The sequence below is a fragment of the Sminthopsis crassicaudata genome, chromosome 1 (genome assembly GCF_048593235.1).
Source record: "Sminthopsis crassicaudata isolate SCR6 chromosome 1, ASM4859323v1, whole genome shotgun sequence".
NCBI classification, from domain to species: Eukaryota; Metazoa; Chordata; class Mammalia; order Dasyuromorphia; family Dasyuridae; genus Sminthopsis; species Sminthopsis crassicaudata.
In genome coordinates, this window is record NC_133617.1 from 453,733,106 (window position 1) to 453,757,555 (window position 24,450).

Genomic DNA, 24,450 nt, shown 5'->3' on the forward strand with positions numbered 1-24,450 from the left:
AAAAAAAAGTTAAGGTCTGCCTTTTAGGTAAGGGAGGTTTTCCAAGCAGCCACAGCTGTGCTGTGTCAGTGCTGATTCACTCCTGGGGCTAGGTGGGTGTGGCAAGATCCCATGAGATTCTGGCATTTCGGGTTCAGTGTTTACCTTTTGTGTTTGTGTTGGCTTGCAACCAGGGCAGAGTGACCAGCACTGCTATAGATTCCTGTAGATTTCTCTCCCTAGATTCTCTTCCACTTAGAGTCTGCACTGCTGTGGAGACTACCACCTAGGGATTCCACTCTGGTGTTTGTACGCAGCTGCTTGTGCTTGTTGTTTCCAATTGAAACAGACCTTTTCTGGAGATCTTCGAATTTATCTTCTGCTCATAATTTGTTGCATTCCCAATATTTTTGGGTTCTGCTGTTCCAGCTAATTCAGAGGCTGGATTTTCTAATTAGTGTGAGGGTTGTAGAGAAGGTCAGAGAGAAACCTATCATCTCCACCATCTTGGCTCTACCCCTAGACTCTGTATTTTAAATTCAGTTATTTTGGAAGAAATTATGCTTTTATAGATTTTAACTAGGGCTAAATGAACTTTCCAAAATTTAGAGAGCTTTGAACTTAGGATCAAGTTAGCAAGAAGTGGTTAAACAAGGAAGCAGTTAGATGGTTTATTTGCTAAATAATTTTTTGAACTATAATGTTGATGTTTTAAGCTCTATTTTCTAATTGTAGCTTAATTAATTCCTGGGCAATTAATTAATTAATTCTTTGCATTGCAGAGAGAGATGCCCCATATACATCCTAAGTAAAACCCTCCAAGACCTGATTTTCCCTGCTCTGTTTCCCCATGGTGATAGCTTCAAAATGTTGCAAGGTTTTTGTTTTTTCTCTAGATCAGATGAATTGCCAGCAGTGTGTCAAACTATCCTATCTTTAGGTGCTTCTAAAAGGGAAAAAGTCCTTAATTTTAAAAATGGACAGCTGAGTAGTATAGAGCACTAGGCCTGGAATCAGGAAGATCTGAATTTAAAACTGGCCTCAGACATTTACTATGTGACTCTGACAAATCATTTATGCCTGTTTGCTTCAGTTTCTTCATCTGCAAAATGTAGAGAAGGAAATAGCAACTATCTTTGCCAAGAAAACCCTAAATGAGATCGTAAAAAGTTGGACACTACTGAACAATAACAATTTTTAATAAAATGATCATTTCTATGATACACATACACACATATACATAGAGATTGTTATGAAAATAACAAATTTCATTCAACTTGTCACTCTATAAATATTTATTAAGCATCTAATGCATGCCTAGTGCTAATCAATTTATTTCTTATTCTCCATCTGCCTTTTTTGCCATCTCACTACCCAACAATGTAATCTTCACTTTTTTTTGATTTTTTTGTTCTCATGACACATTATCTATATCCTTTTGTTCTATTACATTTAATTCCCTTTGAATTCAGTCTTCTTCTAGTTTTTCTAATTTGCTTTTCTATACCCCTCTTTTCTTAATATCTTTGGATACTATGAGACTCAAACACAGTAGCAACATGGAACATGACCAATTTACAGATAATCCTAATTTCATATAGAGCTCTAAATTGAATTTAGATGAAATAAAATAACTTTCTTTTCCATTGGCACCAGAAAGTTATAGGTATAACTAATAGAGACATCATTTTGCATGTTAGGTAGCAGAAATTAGGGAGTTGGTAGATGTAAGGATGTTTCACTATCAACTCTGCCTCTATATCCCCAATTGGACCCAAACTAAATGATGTTTGTTTAATTTCTGTTAATAAATGAAGCCTGTATGTCTGAAGAGCCATAAACATCATTACACTAAGAGGCACCTAAAGCATATCGCTTAATTCTTCATTTTTGCTTTAGTCAAAATACAACTACTTAAGAGTTTGCTTTTTGTGTGTGGAGGTATTAATGGAGGTATTACAGAAGTAGTTGTAAAATTATTAAGAACTGTATTTAGAATATTATTAGCTATAATTAATGACTTGAACTAGTTATTTCAGATTAGAAAACCATTAAAGCTTTTCCATTTCTTTTCTATAGAAGTAAAATAAGCGAACTCACAACTGAAATTAATAAGCTCCAAAAGGAAATTGAAATGTATAACCAAGAGAATTCAGTGTATTTGTCATATGAAAAGAGGTGAGTCACATACTACCTAGAAAAAAACGGTCCTGTTTGCCTTTTTTAAATGTAAAGCATAAGCATTTAATATGATAATACTATAGAATCTATTCCCAATTTCTTATCATAAACTTTATTAATTAAGTGAATATTTATTGTCTAGTATATACAGTTGCTATTACTAGGCATTTAAGACACTCTCTCTGTCTCTCTCTTTCTCTCTCTCTCTCTTTATATATAAAAGAACTCTCTAATTGATAATATATTGCACCTGTTCTGGCTCTGTTATTGACTAGTTGTTTGATCTTGGCAACTCAGTTAATCTTTCTAGCCCTTGGTTTCCATATATATAAAATTGTAGGATGGGAGATGATGATCTCCAAATATTTCTTCTAATTCTTAAAGTTGCTGATTCTATAATTCTATGTAAGATTAATTAAGATAAAAAATTAATATGATATGTATAAATATAATAAATGCTAAACATAAATAATAATAAATATAAAGTTAATGCAAGATAACATAAGATGTAGTGCTTGGTTCAAAAACAGCTAAATCCAGCAAATACATGGAAAAATATTTTTGTGGATTAGAATCATTCAGGAAAGTTTCATGGTATGATTTGCAAAATAGGTCACTTTGGGATAGAACAGGAGAAAGATGGCATTCTAGATACAGGAACTGTTGTTTAAGCAGAGATAGAGAAGCAGGATTATTACAGAATAATGGAATAACATCACATAGTCTGTTGTAACCTCTCTGCTCTGAGGCTACTGATTGCCAGGGCCATACATACCAGTCTTCCCCGTATAGACATGGAGAAGACACAATACTAAGGTGCCAAACATCTTTTCTTTATCTCAGCAGGGGTTAGCAGGAAGCAAGAGCAAGTGTATGTATGTCTCTGTGGCTCTCTTTCTGCATCCATGAATCCCTCTACATCACTACCTCTCTCTACTTCTCTTCGCCTATGGCCTCCTGCCTCAGAGGCCAAGCTCCTTTTTACCTCCTGGGTCTACCCTACCAGCTGACATGGCATACATGGCAATTCTCAGAAGGAAACTCCCTAACATATCCTAACAGTCTGTAAGAAGCATTCTGAAAAACAGATATTCTTTACTGTTGTTTTTAACAAATGTTGTTATGGTATATCATAGCATATGACTACAAAAAACTCTGGTTTTGAAAATCTTACTATGAACTGTTTTCAAATATGTTGGACTATTTTTATGTGTACAGGGCAGAAACTTTAGCTGTTGAAATCAAAGAATTTCAAGGACAACTTGCAGACTACAATATGGTAATTTTCCCTTTCTAAAATAATTTTTATTGAATTATTTAATTGGCTTTTAAATATATTTTAAGCGATTCTAGTAAAATAGCTAAATTAAACATTTTCCTAATAATAAAGGCAGTTGTTTATGGATAAATAAAAATTGATAATAGAGTAATTTTGGTCACATGAGAGGTGTCACAATCATATTCACTCTATGTTCTTAACAATAGACAGTAATCCTAGTAAGATATAATAAAGCAAGGGAGTTTTGCACTCAACACTGTAAACAGATAGGAATTTCCAAAGTTTCTTCCTGGGGAAAAAGCAATGGGAGGGGTCTGAGTAAAATAAAATATATCACAGGATATTCTGGAACTCCAAATACAAATATTTATATTATGAGGTTCAGTTTAGTTCTTTATTAGGGACTAAATTTATTATAGCCTCACAGAAAACCAAAAGAAACTATTTCTCTTTCCCCAGAGAAATTCTGAGGAAGAAATTCTCAGTAGGAATTTTTTCCTACTGAGAAGGAGCAGTAGTAGAAGTACAGCTATAGTAAATATCATGTAGCTTACAAATATCATGAAAAGTGATTATAAGTGATTATAGAACACAAAAAGTAAATTATCTATTAAAATGGCGGTTACCATATTGATATGAAGAGAGGCCTCATAGATCTGGTTAAGTCAAATAGTACTTGATTTTTATAAAAACTGAATGATTGGTGTTATTTCTAAATGTGTACTACATGTAATTTTCTTTTCACTGAGATCAGCTGTTTGGGTAAGATATTATTTTTGGAAGTGACATATTCAGACCAGTACAATAATTTAATAGTAACTTTTTATTTTCAAAATATTTCAAAGATAGTTTTCATCATTCACCCTTACAAAACCTTGTGTCGCAAATTTTTTCTCCCTCCCTTCTACTCACTGCCTCCCCTAGATAGCAAGTAATTCAATATTATGTTAAACATATGCAATTCTTCTGCACATATTGACACAATTATGCTGTACATGAAAAATCAGATCAAAAAGGAAAAAATGAGAAAGAAAGAAAAAAGCGTGCAAGTAACAAGAAAGGGAAAACACTGTGTTGTTTACATTCAGTTCCTACAGCCTTCTTTCTAGGTGCCAATGGCTCTCTCCATCCACAAGACTATTGGAATTGGCCTGAATCACCTCATTGTTGAAAAGAGCTATGTCCTTCAGAATTGATCATTGCATAATCTTCTTGTTGCTGTGTACTATGTTCTCTTGGTTCTACTCACTTCACTTAGCATTAGTTCATGCAGGTCTCTCAAGGCCTTTCTGAAATCATCCTGCTGATCGTTTCTTATAGAATAATAATCCATAATGTTTATATACCATAACTTATTCAGCTAGTCTCTAACTTATGGGTATACATTCAGTTTTCAATTCCTTACCATTACAAAAGGTAAACATACAAACATTTCTATACATGTAAATTCTCTTCCTCTTTATGATCTCTTTGGAATACAGATCTAGTTGAGACATTGATGGATCAAAGGGTATGCCTAATTTGATAGCCCTTAGAGCATAATTCCAAATTGTTCTTCAAATTGTTCCAGTTGGTTGGATAACTTCACAATTCCACCAACAATGTATTAAGTGCCCAGTTTTCCCACATCCCCTCCAACATTTATCATTAATCTCTTCCTATCATCTTAGCCAATCAGAGAAGTTTGTCTTAATTTGTATTTCTCTGATCAAAGTGATTTAGAGCATTTTTTCTTATGAATAGAAATAGTTTTAATTTCTTCATCTGAAAAATGTCTATTCATATCCTTTGACCATTTATTAATTGGAGAATGGCTTTTTTCTTATAAATTTGATTTAGTTCTTTATATAGTTCAGAAATGAAGTCTTTATCAGAAACCTTGAAAAGATTTTTCTCTTTGTTGTCTGCATTGGTTTTGTTTGCAGTACAATAATTTTACAGATATACCATCACCTCTTAGATGTTATTCATAAAATTTTATCTTAAAATTAATGAACATTAATGAACATCTTTGTTTATTAAGACCAATTAAGCAGTGTTTAATGTATTTTCTGTAGAGAACATGCTATCTCATAAAAATTAAATTTGCTAAGTTAATCTTCATGTATTTATTTCTTTCATGTCACACATTTCACCTTTTTGAAATAGTCTTTTATCACCTTGTCTATTGGGATTATTTCTAAGACTGATTAATATTGGTTAACTGCAGAGATGATCCTTAATGACTAAAAGCATTATGATGTCTTTTTTAGTTAGTAGATAAACTCAACACTAATACAGACATTTGAGAGACTGGACTTTTGTGCAATTACATGTTAGTATCCTACATTTAAAAAATTCCCAAGAAAGTTTTTGTCATTCTCCTCTCCAGACAACACTCTTTGCTAAAAAGTAGAAGTTATTGGGTAGAGCTTTCAGTAGTGACCAGCTTCTACTGTTTACTTCTTCACCCTAAGTAATATAGCCAGTTATCTCATTAACTAAAAGCAGTTTAATGCTGTTTCATTTACAAAAGGTTCTTAAAATTCTTTAATACTCATCTTTCATAAAATTATCCTTCAAACAAAAGATTATTTCTAAGACTGATTAATTGTAATATTGGTTAACTGCAGAGATGATCCTTAATGACTAAAAGTATTATGATGTCTTTTTAGTTAGTGGATAAACTCAACACCAATACAGAAATGGAAGAAGTAATGAATGATTACAACATGGTAAGATTTACATAGTTTTTTATTATTATTTATTATTTTATTTTATTCTGTGAACTTTATAAGATGTTGCCTCTATGTTATGGATCCAGATATACTGCAAGTCAATTTTCCACAAAACATAATGTCTATAAAATGAAAGTCGACATAATTTATCTGCTTAGTTGAATATTGTTTCTTAATAATATTCCAAAAGATATGCAGTGCCTTTGTTTACTCTCTATTATCTAGACCTCTTATATGTTTCATCCTATAAAGCCATATCTGAAGCCATCTCATATCCTGCTTTTTATTGGAAAAGAAATCTATGTTTTATCTTGTCTCCATTTTCTTATTTCTGGTATTATTTTAACACAAACTGAGTTAAATGTTATTGGAAATAACTTAGGTAAGGGATAGGAGTAGGAGCTAGTTCTAGTGATTTCAGCGGTATAAGAAACTTGTGCAATTACTTGTGCAATGCTTCTACCATTTCAGGGAGGAGATATTTGCTTCTATGACTTACAGTCTTAGAGAATTGACTAGAGGACTTAAAGTTTGAGAGTCGCACAGCCAGTATATGTTAGAAGTATGACTAGAACTGATATTCTTGACTCCACGACTAGCTATACTATGTTGCCTCTCATCTTTATATAGCTTTTACAAAACAGAAAATTGATAAATACAGAATGGACTATCTAGATGAAAGTAATTCAGGTTATTTTGTATATGGGACAGAAGAAAAATTAAACTGAATTTTGTAAAATCTACCCAAGTTCTCTTTTGATACTTCATTATGGTACTGTGATGGGATCTTTGGATCTTCATGTTGTGCCAATAGAGCATCAGCTTTAGCTCTGGCAGATGTAACCAAACTAGAACATCTTTGAAAAGGGGCTGATGATTGATTGTATATGTAGTATTCAAAATCTGTTTTAATTAAGAAATGCTTATAATTAGGCTAGTGTCAGGGGCAATGAATTTTTCATTGACAGTCTTCAGGATCTTTAAATATGTTATGTTAAAAGGATTCTGTTTTCTACATTAATAAAGGGATACTTATATCTCCCAAATCACAGATCCTTGAAATTTTGAAATAAATAGTACAGTTTGGAGTCATCTTAGATTTTGGTTCATTTAATTCATTTAGAGTTCTTTAAAAATATTGATGATTCAATTAGAGAACTTTTGAATTCATAGTAAATAGAATAAAATTCTTTCATTAATCTATAGTTTTAATTGCATATAAATAGCTTATTACAAAATTGTTTGTGCCAAACTTGAACTTTTGCAGTATCTGTAGGGGTAAAGTAACATAAGTATATCACTATCTGGTGGGAAATGTCGAGATTTTCTTAACCTAATTTTAGAAAATCAGGTAATGATTTTTACTTATTTTTATTTTTCTTATTGTATGCTTAATCAGCTCTATTTGGATTAAATTCATTTGGTTCAAATACACATTATTTGTTTTCTCAATGGACAATGTGTTTTTTGGTTGGAAAATACTACATTCATGGGGGGAAAAAAACCCCTTAATCTCTTAGAAAATTATTGCCAGTAATGTGCTTAATCTTTTTTTTTTTTTATTATTATAGCTATATGCATGGGTAATTTTTCAGCACCGACCCTTGCAAAGCCTTCTGTTCCAATTTTTCTCCTTCCCCCGATGGCAGGTAGACCCATACATGTTAAATATGTTAAAGTATATGTTAAATACAATATATGTATACATATCCATACAGTTATTTTGCACAAGAAGAATAGGACTTTGAAATAATGTAAAATTAACCTGAAAAGGAAATAAAAATGCAAGCAGACAAAAACAGAGGGATTGGAAATGCTATGTAGTGGTTCACACTCATTTCCCAGAGTTCTTTCGATGGGTGTGGCTGGTTCTATTCATTATTGAACAAATGACATTGATTTGGTTCATCTCATTGTTGGAGAGCCACATACATCAGAATTGATCATCTTATAGTATTATTGTTAAAGTATATAATGATCTCCTGGTCCTGCTCATTTCACTCAGCATCACTTTAATGTGCTTAATCTTGCAAGGACATTAAATAACTTTTAAATGAAATATTTTTTCAACTTTGTTAAGCTTTATGCATTGAGTAGTAGAAGTCTTTGTTTACAATTTTTCATTTAGTTCATTCCCAAAAAAATCATGTAAAGAAAAATTATATATGTCTTTAATGTTATTTTCTATCATTAACATTTCTGGTTAATTATCTACACAGCTAAAAGCTCAAAATGATCGAGAGACTCAAAGTATGGACATAATATTTACAGAAAGACAAGCGTAAGTACATGGTTATCTTAGACTACTTCATTAAAGAGTTTTATGGGATGATTAAAGGTCATATTTTGGAATAATAGGCAGAATAGTGTTTCATGTCATGGAAAGAAAAAGGAAATAGGAATCAGAAGACCTAGGTTCTAGTCTCATCTCTGCCACCTTTTAGCCACTTGATTTTAGGTTAGTCATTTATCTTTCATGGTCTTCATTTCCTTCATCCATAAAATGAGAGTATTAGACTAGAATAAAGAATCTTAGAGTTGGATGTTGTCACAAAGGTTGTCTGATACAAGCCATAACTTTCTATAACATCCCAAGACAATGACTTTTCAGAATCCATTTAAAAGTCTCTGGAATGATTTCTGCTTATATAGTCCTTTAATTTCTGGACATCCTTTATTTGTTAGGGAGTTTTTTCTTAATCAGCCCTTTTGTAGTTCCTTTCTTTTGCTCATATTCTATCTGAGATTAAGCCAAAGAAGTCTTAATTAACCATCTTATATATGATAACCCATCAAATATTTGAAAATGACTATCATTTCTCCCTCTAAGACTTCTTTTCTTCATGTTAAAGATTGACAATTCCTTCATATGGCATGATCCTCAGTCTCAAAACGATCATCATCCCTTTCTCAAGTATATACTGTAGGTTGTTAGTACCCATGCTGGCATGGTAGATGCATTTTTTTATACCAGATCTGTATTTTCTTTCATTAGAGAACTTCAAGTAAAATTGGCTTCTGTTATGAATTTATAGTCTTAGACGGTTACCAAGGTTAAAACATATCTTCAGAGTCACACAAATAGTATGTGTTGAGAAATTTTAACTCCTGTCATTCTAATTTTGAGGATATTCTATATTCTCTCTGTTATGTTGCCTTTCTAGGTAATGAATCTATAAATAATTGATGTTGAGATTAACATGATCCCTGATAAGGACAACTTGTAGAAAATATTAAGTTATTATAATTAAGTAATCACATTGCACAGTAGGTTGTTAAATAGTTGAAAAATATGTTATCCTCTGAATGTTTGTTTTTTTAAATATTTTGAGCAATTATAATATAAGCAATTTGATCTTATAAAAGTTTTCACATATAACTTACATAAACATACAATTGTGTTTTATTATAAAGTCTTAAATCTAGACAAATATATAAATGGCATTGTAAATGACAAATATCTCTTATCTTATTATGGCTAAAATGTGTGGATCCATCTATGGTAACTTTTTTTTTTCTTGGTAGAAATTTGGCTTGCATTTCCATTTTTAAGTTTTAAAATTTACTGCAGATTACTATGTGTAAATAATTCTTATTGGCACATGAAATTTTATTTTATAATATTTATTATAGTTCACTTTTTTATAGGTTAGAAAGTAAAGAATATATATGATATATTGTACTACATGATTCTATTATAGCTCTCTAACTATTTTATGATTATAAGTAGCTGAATAGAAAGTGGTGAAAAATTGAAATAAATGTGTATTTGTGTTTTTGCATATATATTTATTTACCATATGTCTGTATAGTTATGACTATTCCACATTACTAAAATCAGTAGCCATTTATTTTATAATTGCACTAGTGTAAGATGTACTTAAAGCATTGCTTTAAATTACCACTAGATTTAGAAAAAATCCACTGAACCAGTGGAAAGCATTCACTTGTATCTTTTAAGTGATAAGTTAATTTTATGAAAATAATTATAATGAAATTCAATTACTGTCACTTCCAAGTATTAGCTCTTTTATTCATGGTATAGTAGGAACAATGATGCATTTAGAATGAAAGGACTTGGATTCAAACTTTAACTTTGTAACCAGTGTAATATTAGATAAGTTAAGTACTTAAGTATTCTGAGCTTCATTTTCCTTAGTAAAATGAAATGATTTTATAATGAGACCTCTAAAGTCTCTTCCATCTCCAAATGTAATTGGAGTATTAGCTAGTAAATATTAATTAGTCAGCATCCAGTGTTAGAATAATTGACAAGTTATTATTTTCAGATCTTCATTACTAGCACTGTGTTTTGCTAGTTATCTATTACTGGGTTTGTGTACTATTAAAAAATTTTTTTCTTAAGCATTTTTGTCATGATCATTAAGTATATGTTAAGGGTATGAGAGAGAGAAAAAGATAGAGACAGAGACAGTAGTAACAATTATGGGAAGTTTTAGTTGTGATTTGATACTTGATGCACAACAAAATTTATGCCTTATTAAATTTAAAATGTTAGTCCATTGACAAAATATCAAATTTTGAACACAATTTTCTTCATGCATTTCTTGAGCATATATTTGTCTTCAATAAATCCATCTTCATGTACCACAAATCAACTTAATTGATCAAATATCACTATATTTTCTTCTGGGTTTGTATCTGGTGTTTTTGGAAGAGAATTAAGTAAATAGCAAAATCTTCATATATATCATCCTCTTGCTCATCCAAGTGATGATGATTGTAGCTAAATAAAAAGTTATACCTTGTTGGGCATCTGATGGCAATAAAAATCAGCAGTGAAGTTACAAGACCACAGTTGCAACACCAAGAAGAAAAGCCCAGCTTTTACCAAGAGACTCAGATTCTTAAATAGAAAGAGAAAAAGACTCTGGTCAAATTGAGAAAAATGAGATAAAAGAAATCATTACCCCAAATCATGTATTGATTCTTTAGTGTTAAAGACTAAGATGCCGCCTACCTTTCATTAAGTACAAATTACTGAATCTAAGAAGCTTTTTGAAAACATGGCACTTGATTACTTGGTAATCAAGTAAAAAAAAAAAAAAGTGGAAGCTTTTACAAAATAATGAGATTACCATTCTATAGCTATCCTTGTAGCTTTTTTCTTGTGGACCATACCATTCTTACTCATTTTAGGAGTTAGAGTGATGAAAATTGATGGATCTGTTATATTTGATTATTTATTAGCATGAAATTTTGCTTAAATAACAATGTTAATAAAAATTTCAATAGATTTTCCATGTTAAAAACTACTATTTTTATAGGCTATATTTTTCACAATTTGGTTTTTCATAGAGAAATATCTTCTACCAAAGAGCCATAGCATAAAAATGATTTGATTTGAAAAACTGGGTCAAAAAAAAAAGTTTCAGGAATAAGAATAATGCAGGAATGTCTTACTCATAGCTGTATTATCTATAACCTGTCATCATGTCCTGCACATAGTCAGTGTCTATTCAACATGTGCTGAATTGAATTGGCAGTGAAAATATGGAGCTAGAGAACCTAAAGAGCCAGGATAAAGATACCAGCATGATAAAAGTTGTGGGTTGAACACAACCTCTTACTTTGTTAAAAGAAAAATTTAATTTGAGAAAACTTGCTTTTCTATTAAAACTTGTATAATATATTATTTTATAATCCAATTCTATCAATAAGATTTTGATATTAATAAACAAATGGCAGCACCATTATATAAAACACACAAAAAAGATCCATATTCTCAAGGAGCTTATAGTTTACTGGGGGAAACAACTTATATATATAAAATTTATTTGGACTTAGAATTTATTTTTTACATTTCTAAATACAAAAAGATACCATTTTCATACATGGTAGAGTTGGATATAAGCAATCTGAAAATTTGAGTTTTTGAATAAACTTTTAAATTTGAAAAAATCCAGTATATTACCTGCATTTTTTGTTACGTTGTTCATAGTGTCATTTAAATTTTGAAAAAATGTTGGATTGCCAGAAGATTTGAAATGAATATTAGAAAGTTGAATTATAGGTAAGAGTGATTTTGAATGGCATCCCTTCTTGTAAAGTGCTACTTTGATGCATCTGGAGAGCTACACATTGTGATATTCTCATTTTCTATGAAGAGAATAAGTTAATGAGATGTTGATAGGTTTTATTAATAGCAATTTATGTAATTACCTTTCATCATGTTCTTTACCTGCCTAGAGATAGTCAAAATAGTGCTTTTTAAAAGGAAGCTTACTATTCAATTGTCTTAAATAACCTTAAAATAAAGAGGAAGTAGTTTATTATAATTTATGTTAAAATCATACAATGATAGAAATTTAGAACTGGAAGGAATCTGGCTCATCATCTTAACATTTGCATTTTATTAATAAATATACAAACATTTTAATTATTTGTCTAAATTCACATTTGGTTGATAGCAGACTGGAGACCAAAGTCAAAAGTTTCTGACTTCTACAATGATGTTTCTTCCACTATACTATACTGGGGCTTTTTTGTTAGTGGGGGGAGGTGGGATTTGAGATAAAACTTAAATGCTTAGAGAATCAATAACTGGGGCACTGAGAAATTAAACTGACTTTAATTTGCCAGGGTCAATTGTCTATTGTACATCATGCACAGCACTTAAACCTAATTTTTTAGTCCATAAATCAGTTCTTTATCTATCACCAAGCTGCTTCTCTTTATTACTTTTATTATAATTTTCATTAAAATAAAGAATTTTATGTAAACATACATATAAAAACAGGCTGTTCAATTGTACTGATAGAATTGCTACAGATATTTAAATTATGAGATAATGGTTAATAATATGCAAATCTTTGCATACTTTGCATTACTTTGCAAATCTAAAGATACCATAGCATATTTCTATACAGAGTGAGTGACATGACTAATTTTTGGCCAAATGAATATATGGAGGACTATCTACACTCTGAGCCAATTCAAGTTCACTCAGATTACTGGTGTTGTCATAGCAATAAAAATTGTCATCAGAAAATATATAGGAAAGGCTTGGTCACATTTTCTTTTGCCAATTTTGAAAATTTCCATATAGAGAAATACCCTTGAAAGTTTCTTCTTTGTCATTGTCAAATATTTAATTTATCCCCCCCAAAATTATACTCTAATGTAAATCTTTTCATTTTTGTTCACTCTATAAAATAAATCCATGTTCTTTCAAAAACATTTTTCTCAAAAAGTCTTACTGAAGCAGTTTGTAAAAATTGCATGTTACAAAGAAAACAAATTTTATTCTATGTAAATTACACATTATACCTAGTAATCCCTGTAATTATTTAAAATAGTCAAAATATGCTTTTTAAAAGGGAACTTACTGTTCAAGGGGAAGTGATTTATTATAATTTATATTTAGTCATACAATGATAGAAATTTAGAACTGGTCATAGGAATACTTTAAGCTAAAGGACAAGTAGGTTATAATTAAGAGAAACTAAGAGCAGCCCAAGGACTTTAGTTTACTATTTTGCATACAGAGCAGATTTTAAAGGAATCATTAGAGATTTCTGAGAAAAGTACAGAGTTATCCATTAAGCATGTTTTTAATTTAAAGTATCATTCAAATATCATTTCTAAACCTATAATTCTATGTATATTTCTTTTAAAATAAAATTACATTTTATAAATGTACACATTAGTAAGTCTATACATATGTAGTTAAGTCAGTATAACTAAACCATCTATTGCCACTAGCATATCCCACACAGGAAATATATTTTAGAAAAAACTCAAATACTAGAAGCATAAAGATATGAAATGCAAGCAGCATCACACAAGTTAATTTTTTGTTTGAGGCAAATAGCATCTAATTTATTTACATATTCATGTTTTGTTATTCATAGTTGCTGCTTTTCACAATATCTTCTATTCAGATACGAACAAATTCATTGTTTTTACATGATTTACTTTTGAATCTTCTAGGAAATGACAACCTGAAGTGAAATTCACGTTATTTTTGAAATATCTTAATTTTTTAACTTACCTAGCATTACCTTTGAAGTATTCAACCAATCCTGTAAATTATACAGACTACAAGAGCAGTTCCCATAGATTTCCATCTAAAATTATTTTTTCCAGTTGAAATTGTTTTGGAACATCAAAATAACTTATCATATTGTCTTGCAGGTTCAAAGCCATCTGACTTTTTAGAGGTATCAGTGTATAAGGATTCAGCTGAGAGATTTTGTTTTGGCAAAGACACAATTGTTTTAGCTTATCTAATCCTAAAAAAGCATTCTGTTCAATTGTATCAATAGAATTGCTGCTAATACTTAAAATTGCCAGGTTGGAAAGATTATCAAAACTGTTATTACGTAAGAAAATAATTTTGTTGTTATTCAGATTGAGTTCATTTAGTAAAGCATATGTCTGAAGAATATTTATGTCTGTACTGTTTAGAGTGATTTGGTTATAACTGAGAACAAGTATAGTAATGTTTTTATATTTTGTGGAACTGAAATATAGTTCTTTGCAGTGAAGTTATGACTGTCATCCTAGAAAAAGAACAAAAACATATTAACTAGAAAAGAATTAACAACCGAAGATCTCACATACAAATTGTTCTTGAAAGATAGGGAAGAGGAGTTGCTTTTGAAGAAGGGAAATTCAATAATTAATCTGTTGATATTAGGGATTTAAAATAAACATAACAAGCTGCATACATATAAACCACAAAAGACAGATTCTCATTTGTTATATTGATATCATCGCATTCATAAGGTGAATCCTGTTTTTTACTGGACTAGCTTACCCTTTGTGAAGCTGCATATACCCTCTGGTCTCTTTCCTTGGGACTTATGTATTATTGAAATGATACTGTGAGAAAATAGGAGGATAACTCTACTTCCTGATTTTCCTAGCCCTTTGGATGTTGGTGGAAGTCAAAGAAAGGAAACACTTGAATATAACTCAAAGATAGTTATTTTTTTTCAGTTTCTTTTATACCCCTTAGGGGAGGATTGGTCTTTCTGAATCTTAGACCCAATCCATAACACGTACCTTATTACCTCTATTACATTAGTATAACAATTATCAGCCTAGTATTTATTTGTAGGTATCATAGGGAACATCAGGAGTTAATGTGTCATCTCAGCAAGAGACCAAAACTCATGACTAGCTCCATAGGATGACCCAATTCAGATTCAGTACTATAAAACAGGATTATTCTGATCATCCTCACTACAGTCACAGACTCTAACAATACTATTATTATTGACTAATGATTTACAAGAGAAAGACTGTTTTATTGTGTCATGTCCCACTTCAAGGAAACCCTTTGTATGAAAATCCACATTTATTCAAACACCCTACAATGGAAAAAATCCTTTTGGAAAAGGACTTTACCATAACAAAACTCTAAGAAAACACAAATATCAGTCTGGTCCCCCTCCCCCTAGTAAATAGGTGATTTTAAAAAGCTCCCCATATTTATGAATAAAATGTTCATTTATGTCTTGGAATCCATTCCATAGCTCTCTGTTTGTCCCTTTCTTTCTAAAACTTCATTTCTAGTTTTAGAATGGCAGTCAGTGGAGAAGTAGAGAACTATTTTTATATCCACATTTTTAGGAACCATAGCTATTATCAAGCAAGCCTTTTTAATCAGCTTGTAGTTCACAGTTGAATATCTTTAAAAAAAAAAAACAACAACAGTTGACTAGATAGATCAAATACAACTTTTGGAAACATTGTTTTGATGTTATACTTCTTTTTTTTTAATTTTTTTTTTTTAAGCAAGGCAATTTAGGGTTAAGTGGCTTGCCCAGGGTCATACAGCTAATGTCAAGTGTTTGAAGCTGGATTTAAACTCCTATCCTCCTTGTTGCTGGTACTTGTGCTTTATTCACAGGGTCACCTAGCTGATTCTACTCTTTCTCATCCTATAGAACATTCAGCCAGTTGACTCTTTTAATAATCTATTGATGCTTTCAAAAATATATGGCCGTCATTTCAACTATCTCCTCACAAAAACCAGGCCTGTCTAATGACAAAAATACAGTTAAGCATTTCAAGGCTGGCATATTGATCATGTCTGATAGCATGTACACCCATAGCCTTCCTATCAAAAGAGAGAAAGTGTGTCTTATCAATCCTCTGCAGTTAAAATTGATTAATACATTGATCATAGTTTTTAAGAGGGAACTCTTTAAAATTCATACTTCTCATTTCAAAATTTACTGTTTTAAAAACACAGCTTAGACTTGTTGCTAATAGTGAGAGGTCCCAAAGCAAAATTAAGATGCCTGTGATTTCCATCTTTAGAGCCTAAAAGAAAAGATTTTTTTTTTTACATAAAGCTAAGGATTTAGTAATTTTATTTAGCTTTGCTAGATTCTATTTTAATTTTTTTCTTAAGATGCATTGATAAAAGATGCAGCAGTGACCTGTACTTTACCACGCTACTAATGTACTAATGACAATTTTATAGCAATTAAGATTATAAACTTGTTAATATAGTTTTCATTAAATGTTTGATTAGAATATTTAATGACAGTGATGAGATATAGAATTGGGGTGCCTAAATGAAATTAGGGTTTAATTGAGGTCTAGTGGCAAGTTTGGGTACAGGGAGTCAAATAGAACTCCCTGCAACCCCTTTGGATTCGGCGTAAGGATATGGAGTTAAATGAGGTCTAGTGGCGGCGCAAGAGTCCCCTGTAAAGGAAATTACAGACCTGAAAACCTAGATTGATAAAAGAGGTTTATTATGGGGTTTGGAAGTAAAATTAAAGTCTAGTTAGCAAAGTTGAAGGTAGAGATAAGAGGGTACTGGAAACAATGTTCCAGTGGACAGAGATCCTTGGCATGCCAGGCGTAAGAGGGCTCCAGTCTGGTTCTTTAATAAGGGGCTTTGGCTACAAGCTGAAGGGGGCTTGTGGGTGGAGTCCCAGGTTGGCTCCTAGTTGGGTTTCAGCCAAGGTTAGAATTTGAATTGAATTCAGTGGGTTTCAGGACTGAACCATCCCCACCCAGATAACAAAGTTGAAACTGTTTGTGTTTGGGGTAGAGTCCCCTCACTGAGGCGGAGTCAAAGGAAGTTTTCTCCTTTAAGGATTTTTCAGAGTTTTGGGGTTTCCTCTTCAACAGGACCTTTTAAATAATTGATACTTTTTTACATAGATGATTGTAATACCATCAATGTTTAGTTATACAGGAAATGTATTTTGTTTTATGTGGAAACACAATTTTTTACATTAGAAAAAAAGTCTTATGATTTCATTGATAATGGAACATATGATGTAATGGGGGAAAGTATTCAACTTAGATTTAAGAGAGACCTATGCTCAGATCCTAACAGTTATCAGTCTGTGACTGGGCAAGTTAGTCTCTAAGCTTTAAATCTTTAAAAATGAACACTATAATAACAAATTCATTATGAGAATAAAATTAAATAGTATATTTAAAGCCCTTTACAGACTTGAAAATACCATATAAATGTCAGCAATCATAATTGTTATTTTTATTACATGTATTCAATGATAACGTGTTCATATATATAATGTGAGTTCAGTAAACTGTAGTGATACATATTTCAGTGGATTCATCCATTGGATGTTCCCTATATTGGGTGCAGATCACAAAACGCATTCTTTCTCATTCTGTGAAATTCTTATTAATTTCTTCCCAGGCTTTTCCCAACATGCTGATAGCCTTTTTTTTTTTTTTTAAAGTTCATAGGGCGATAAGCTGAAAGGTATTTTCAAGGCTGTCTAATTCCTCAGTCCCCCCCCCCTTTTTTTAAATATACATGTAGTCAAGATTATGAAGAGCAAGTCAAGAAGCTGCTAGAATTAATGGAAAGGATTTTAACATTAACTTAAAGCCTTAATAATAAAAATTCAAATTTAATATTTTTCAATATAGTTTCTTGAAAAACACCTTGTGAAACAGAAGATTCAGTGAAGAAAATATGTCCCAAGATAATAAATGATTTGCCCAGGATCATTCAGCAAAACAAAACTTCCAAAATTATCTTGTTTTTATGTTTAGGCAACATATTCAAGAAATTTTTCCTCATGTATTTAATCCCATGGACCTACTAGACTAGAAGACATAAGAAATCATGAATAAGTGGGAAGGAAATGAGTGATTTGATAAATAATCATACTTTATATTGTGAAAATGTGAAAGCATAAATGGTACAAGTTCTTCCACACTCCAATCTATCCTCCATTTAGTTGCCAAAACAATCTTCATGTGCAGATTTGACCATGTTTTACAGCCCTCTCACTGAGTAAATTCCAGTGTCTCCTTTTTACCTCCAAATATAAAATCCCTATTTTGACATTAAAGCCCTTTACAATCTGGTCTCTTTACACATTGTGAGTCTTTTTACATTATTATATTTTAATTATTATACACTTTAACATTTCAGAAGGCAAATTTACCCTACAAAACTGAGTACATGCAGGGGAAAATTAAGTAAAGGATTTCCAAATTTTCCTGAGGAAAAAACTTGGAAGAGAGACTCAGAATTCAAACACAGAATTCAAACAAAAAAAAATATAGAAAGATAAACATAAATGAACAATGATGTAGTGCTAAAACAAGGACAAACTATTTACATTTTAATATAGGGATGTGGTAATGTGTAAGATTAGACAGAAGTATACTAGATAAGATCTGGGAATGCTTCTATTAGGTCTTGATGTTCTTGAGAAAGGAGGAAAGAAATGTGCTGATTGGAGGAGAAAAGGGAAATTTAGAGAAATTTATCTCGCATGATCAGGATGAGCAATTAAACATCTACATAAATAAGGAGAGGCCTTGGCACTTGAACCCCATTCTCATCTGAAGAGTTAATTGTTTATTTTATATGGTGTTTTCCAATTGTAACACTTTTATTTTTCCTTAGACCTTGAATTTTTGGGCCCTAACAATTTTCAACTCATTGGAAGGAAGAAGATACTAATTCACACACATATACATACACACATATAAACACAGTTGAATACAGAAATATATTTCATTCAACAGGAAAATAGGGTAAAAGGAGAAGGTGGGATGGTAAGGAGATTAAATTATGGAAGGGATTAATCCTAAGCAAAACAAATCAAATCCTAAAGCTGTAGAAAAATATTTATAGCTCTTTTTGAGGTGGCAAAGAATGAGAATCTGAAGGATGCCTACACATTGTAGAATGGATGAACAAGTTCTGGTTTATAAATGTGATGAAATACAAAATGGAAAATGTTTGATAAACAACTTTGAGAGAATAAAGAATTCTACTCAGTGTAATAACCAACCATAATTCTAAAGAACTAATGATGTAACATGGTACCCAATTCTTAAGAGGGTTTGTTTTTCTTTTATTTCCACTTGGGGGGGTGATACAGGGTAGGAGGGAAAGAAGGTGGATTTCTTAACAGTTTGAAAAAATATATATAATCCTTGGTAACTGGACATGTTTATTTGAGGGAGATCAGAAGCTAGATTTTAGAGGGTGAGTTAGAGGAAAGAAAATACAGGAATAAAAAGAGAGAGAGAGTTTGTGTGTTGCCAGTTTGAAAAAAAAAAAAAAGATACAAGATAAAAACTTGATGAGGTAGTAGGTTTTAATGAAAGGTTTTTTGTTTTTTTGTTTTTAAAAAGGAATACCAGAAATCTTTCTTACTTAATTTTCAATCAGATACTTTCTAATTGAGTTAATATAGTCTGGTATATGGATTCTTAAAAACTATTTTTATGTCATGGACCCCCTTGCCCATTGATGAACCTTATGGATCCTTTCTAAGGATGATTTTTTTTAAATGAATAAAATAAAATACATAGAATAACAGAGGAAATCAATTTCCTTTAAAATATTTAATTTTTTAAGGAACTCAACTCAAATTGATAGACCTCTTAGTGTAAAGTTAAGAATCTTTAATCTAGCTGGGACCAGAATATTTTTACATTAGATCGTGAAGCTATAATACTTAGTAATTACAATGTTAAACAGGGTCCAGAATCTTTTGCTATATTTAGAGATCATAAAAATTTCCATTTTTTCTTCCTTTAAAGAACTTTCATTTCTAAATAACTAAAAGGTCAGTATTTATTTTAGTTAGTATTTGGAATTTTTTTTGGTAGTATATATGAGGAGGTATTAGAGTAATTACTATATTGTTAGAGTAAATACTAATTTCTGTTGTTCTTAGTAACTTACAGAAAACCACAGAAGCAGTGAGTAGTACACCATTAATAAGAAGCTAGAAATAATCACACGCCACTTTGGGTGGCTGTCTTAACCAAATTATATTGACCAAAGAACTGGGATAGCACTAAGAGAAGATTTTACCAAGAAAAACAGTTCTTTTAGTGAAGTAGACATAGTTATCATATTTTATCTAATCACAAAAGAATAAATTTCATCACCAAATAGATCATTGCTAGAGTCATAGGATATTTTATTTTTATTCTCCTTAGTCATTTTGAAGTGACCTTTGCATATGTGAACTCAATAATATTGATCATTTGGAATAATTTTCATTACAAGGCCTAATTCTGTTTCTTTATACATATCCTATGACACCAGTTCAAAAAGAGCATATTCAGTACATGTTTAGTGAGATATAGAAAGCAATGGTTTTTTACATTATGTTTACAAGTACAAATTCCTTGAATCTTTTGTTTATATAAGAAGCTGTTATTTAGTAAAGATATGTAGTAACAAGTTTGTTCAGGTAAGTAAAAAGAATTTTTAAAGTTAAGTAACAAATTTCCTTTATAAAAATTTTAGGGATAATTTAAATTAAAAAAATGTTTCTTCCTGCCTAAGTAACTTCAAAAAGCATTTTAATTGTTTAAAAAAAGAGTTTATAAATCTTGTAGGGAAAAAAATCAAAACTTTGATTTCTAGAAAAGAAAATTATTTTGTAATTCATGCATATTTTTATCAGGAAAATGTTCCATTAGTTGTGTCCAAGGTTCATGTCCCTTTTGGCGATATTAAAAGTGCAATTATATTTCTAGCCTATTCCTAAACCAGTGTCCTAAAACACTCTTAACAATATGTATTTTTTTTTTTTTTATCTACACGTAGTTTAGGCTCTTACCTTTATTTTTTCTTGAGAAATGAGATATATTGAGATCTTGTATTATTCCTTTTCCTCCATTAAAAGAAGTTATGTGTTGTAATAGTATTTCACTTTGTTTTGACCTATGGACTTCATGATTTATTAAAAAAAAAAAAAAAAAAAAAAAGAGGCCAGAGCTTCTTTAACAAAAGATTAACTAGAAACATAGTTCCTTAAGATTATCATCGGCAGTATCCCGTTTAGCAAGTAATGCATTGTGGATCATGTTCATACTTCTAATAACTAATAAACCATCTCTTTGAATAAATGATATGTAAAAATAATATAACCATGAGAAAAGTTATGCTTGGAATATATAGATCCCCTGGTACTTAAAAGAACTGTACAGTTTTTGGATATTTGCTATCAGGAAATATTACCAAATTTCTCATCCATTTAGTTTTACTTTAGTAAAATGCTCATTTTTGTGACAGAGGGATACATATATATTGTATAAATATAACCTGAGTAGAATTACACTTTGATATGAAAGGGAAAAAAAAAGTTCTGGCTTTTAATTATATTTTTACTCTGGATGGTCAGTCATTATATGCTCACTCAGAAATTATACCACCTTTCTACTCTATAGTTTAATATCAGTAAAGTGACATTTAACATTAATTTTCATTTATGTATTACAAACATCTGAGAAGTAAACATAGGCAAACAGAGTAACTAATAGTGAAAGTATAGTGGGTCCAGTGACATGTAAAAGATAAAAGTTTTGATCATTGAGTATCATGGAAAAATGGGACAACATATGTTTTTGTAGGATAAAGGTTCAAAGTTAAAAATTCTATTTTTTATAAAATTTATATAGATCTAGCACCTTTCCTATCATAGACTAAAAAGTTGTGCGGAACCTTGGAAGTCATCTAATCCATTCACCTCATTTTTATAGATGCAGAAATCCAAAGGGGTAAGTGCTTTCTGTAGTATCACATGAGTAGAATGTGATAGAAAATCTCATCCCTTATGACTCAAAATAACTCTTCCTTCACCATACCATACTGCCTACTAGTCTCCCCTTTCAGTAGATCAGAGACATGCAGTTACTGCTTGCTTCTGTACTTGTTCCTTAAGTCTAAGACCTTATAGTCTAAGACCCAATTAATTGATCAATCCATGTCTTAGACTAACCTTGCTACCACACACCCAACCCCATCTTAATCCTATTGTGATTCAAGTCTCCTTCTCAGTACTCACCCATCATTGAATGATGTGTGACAGAGCTGCTAGTTGGTGCCTGTTCCTATTCTGGGATTTCTTCTTGAACTAATATGTAGGCTCTCACTCAGCAGTAGGACTAGAGAAGTCCTCAAAGCATGTTATTTATTAGACCCCATCTCACTATCTCTCTGTCTCCTTATGCCAACATAGGCTGGAAAAATGTTACAAATTTTTTTTTTCTTGGATTTCTCAATTAGAATTTTTCCTGGTGCATTTTCTAGATTTTTGTAGAGTAGTTGGGGGAAGTTTATATTACTTTCATCTACTGTGGCAATTTGGTTGTCTTTTTCCAGTTTTGTGGTTTAAACTTAATTTTTTATTTTATTGGGGAGTGTAGAGGTATGGAGACAAAAGGGGTTGAGTGACTTTCCCCAGGTCATCCAGCTAGTAAATGTCTGAGGCCATATTTAAACTGGGGTTCTCCTGACTCCTACCTATCCCATATTTTATAAATAAAAAGTGTGTATATGTTTTAACCAAGAATTAAAACCAATATTGATCATTGTATTTGCCTTGATTTTTCTTACCTTTTAGTATTGCCTTCTTTTATATTGTTATAGTCATTGTGTGTATTCCTTTGCTTTTGCTTTTGAATTGGTTTATCAGACAAAGCACATAGACAGACTTTATTTTTAGGAAGATTTTGGTAGCTGTGTAAAGGATGAAGAAAGGAGAAACAGAGTCCAGTTAGGATGCTATTGGCAGTAGACTACATTAGAGATGATGAGGTTCCAAACTATCATGAGTAGTATATGAACAGAGAGAAGACAGATTTTAGAGTTATTGCAAAGGTTGAATTTACATTTTTCTTTTATTCTTTTTATTTATTTTTAACATTATTAAAAATTGTGAGCTCCAAATTCTTTTCCTTGATCCCATCCCTTTACTACTCATTGAAGAAGACAAGCAAGCTAATATCAATTATCCATGTGAAGTCATACAGAATATTTCCATATTAGCCATATTGGAACAAAAGAGCAAGAAAAATAAAATTTAAAAAGATATTATATATAATATGTATATTATATATAAATACATAATGAAACATATATATATATATATATACACACATATATATATATATATATGTTTCAGGCTTCATTAGTTTTCTTTCTGAAAATGGATAGCATTTTTTATATGAGACCTTTTGAAAGTTTATGATCACAGTTTGTCATTGTTACAATATTACTATGTACAATATGCTAGTTCTGTTTATTTCGCTTTGCATCAATTCTTGTAAGTCTTTCCAGTTTTTTTTCCTAAAACTATCCTGCTTGCCAGTTCTTATAGAACAATAATATTCTATCACAATCATATGCCATAACTCATTTGACGATTCTGCAATTGATAGGCATACTTCTCATTTTCTAATTCTTTGCCATCACAAAAGAGCTGCTATTGATATTTTTGTACATAAAAGTCCTTTTCCCATTTTTCTTATCTCTTTGGGATAATTTGGGCACAGTTTCATAATTGTTCTCCAAAATGGTTAAGCCAATTCACAATTCCATCAACAGTATAGTAGAGTCCCAGTTTTTCCATACTTCCTTCAGGATTTGTTTGGGGGAGGGGGGTGTTTCTTATCATGTTAGCCAATTTAATAGACATGAGGTTATTTTATCTCAGTTATTTTAATTTGTATTTTTATAATTATTAATGATTTATATTTGTATTTTATAATTGTTAGTGATGTAGACCATTTTAAAAATATGACTGTTCATAGCTTTTTTTCATAGTCTTTTTCTGAAAACTGCTTTCATTCTTCCTCTTACTCCTCATTTTTGAAATAATTGCTCCTTTTTACTTCATCTTATCCAATTTTATTTTTTAGAATCAATCCATCTTACTCATTTCTGCCCAAGCCTTTTCTTTCAAACTACCCAAATAATGATGATATTCTTAAGAATACTGATAATAATTTTACATATAAGAAGTAAACACTTTGGCCTTAAGTACTTTATAATTAGTCTTTAAT

General features: G+C 31.0%; 2 protein-coding genes across 22 annotated transcripts in view; one reads left to right on the top strand and one right to left on the bottom strand.

Annotated features, from left to right (window-relative positions):
* The window catches only part of IFT74 (intraflagellar transport 74), a 177,004-nt gene that overhangs the window by 81,202 nt on the left and 71,352 nt on the right, over positions 1-24,450 (top strand). For 19 of the 21 annotated variants that reach the window (XR_012484573.1, XR_012484571.1, XR_012484572.1 and 16 more), the window contains exons 5-8: positions 2,059-2,157; positions 3,379-3,439; positions 6,094-6,153; positions 8,376-8,437. The exons of 1 other annotated variant lie outside the window; for it this stretch is intronic. Coding sequence is in view for 15 of the 20 variants with exons in the window: in XM_074280775.1 (XP_074136876.1) it covers positions 2,059-2,157; positions 3,379-3,439; positions 6,094-6,153; positions 8,376-8,437 (282 nt within the window). In the remaining 5 variants the exon portion in view is untranslated. Of the gene's footprint in view, positions 1-2,036; positions 2,158-3,378; positions 3,440-6,093; positions 6,154-8,375; positions 8,438-24,450 lie in introns of all 21 variants that reach the window. One more of the 21 variants, XM_074280785.1, reaches the window with a different exon arrangement.
* LRRC19 (leucine rich repeat containing 19) lies at positions 8,831-16,443 on the bottom strand. The gene is given in 11 exon segments (XM_074284650.1): positions 8,831-8,896; positions 10,704-10,729; positions 10,732-10,842; positions 10,845-10,970; positions 10,973-11,023; positions 12,092-12,244; positions 12,247-12,276; positions 14,171-14,231; positions 14,233-14,630; positions 14,633-14,681; positions 16,366-16,443. Coding segments are annotated over 11 exon segments (1,149 nt in total).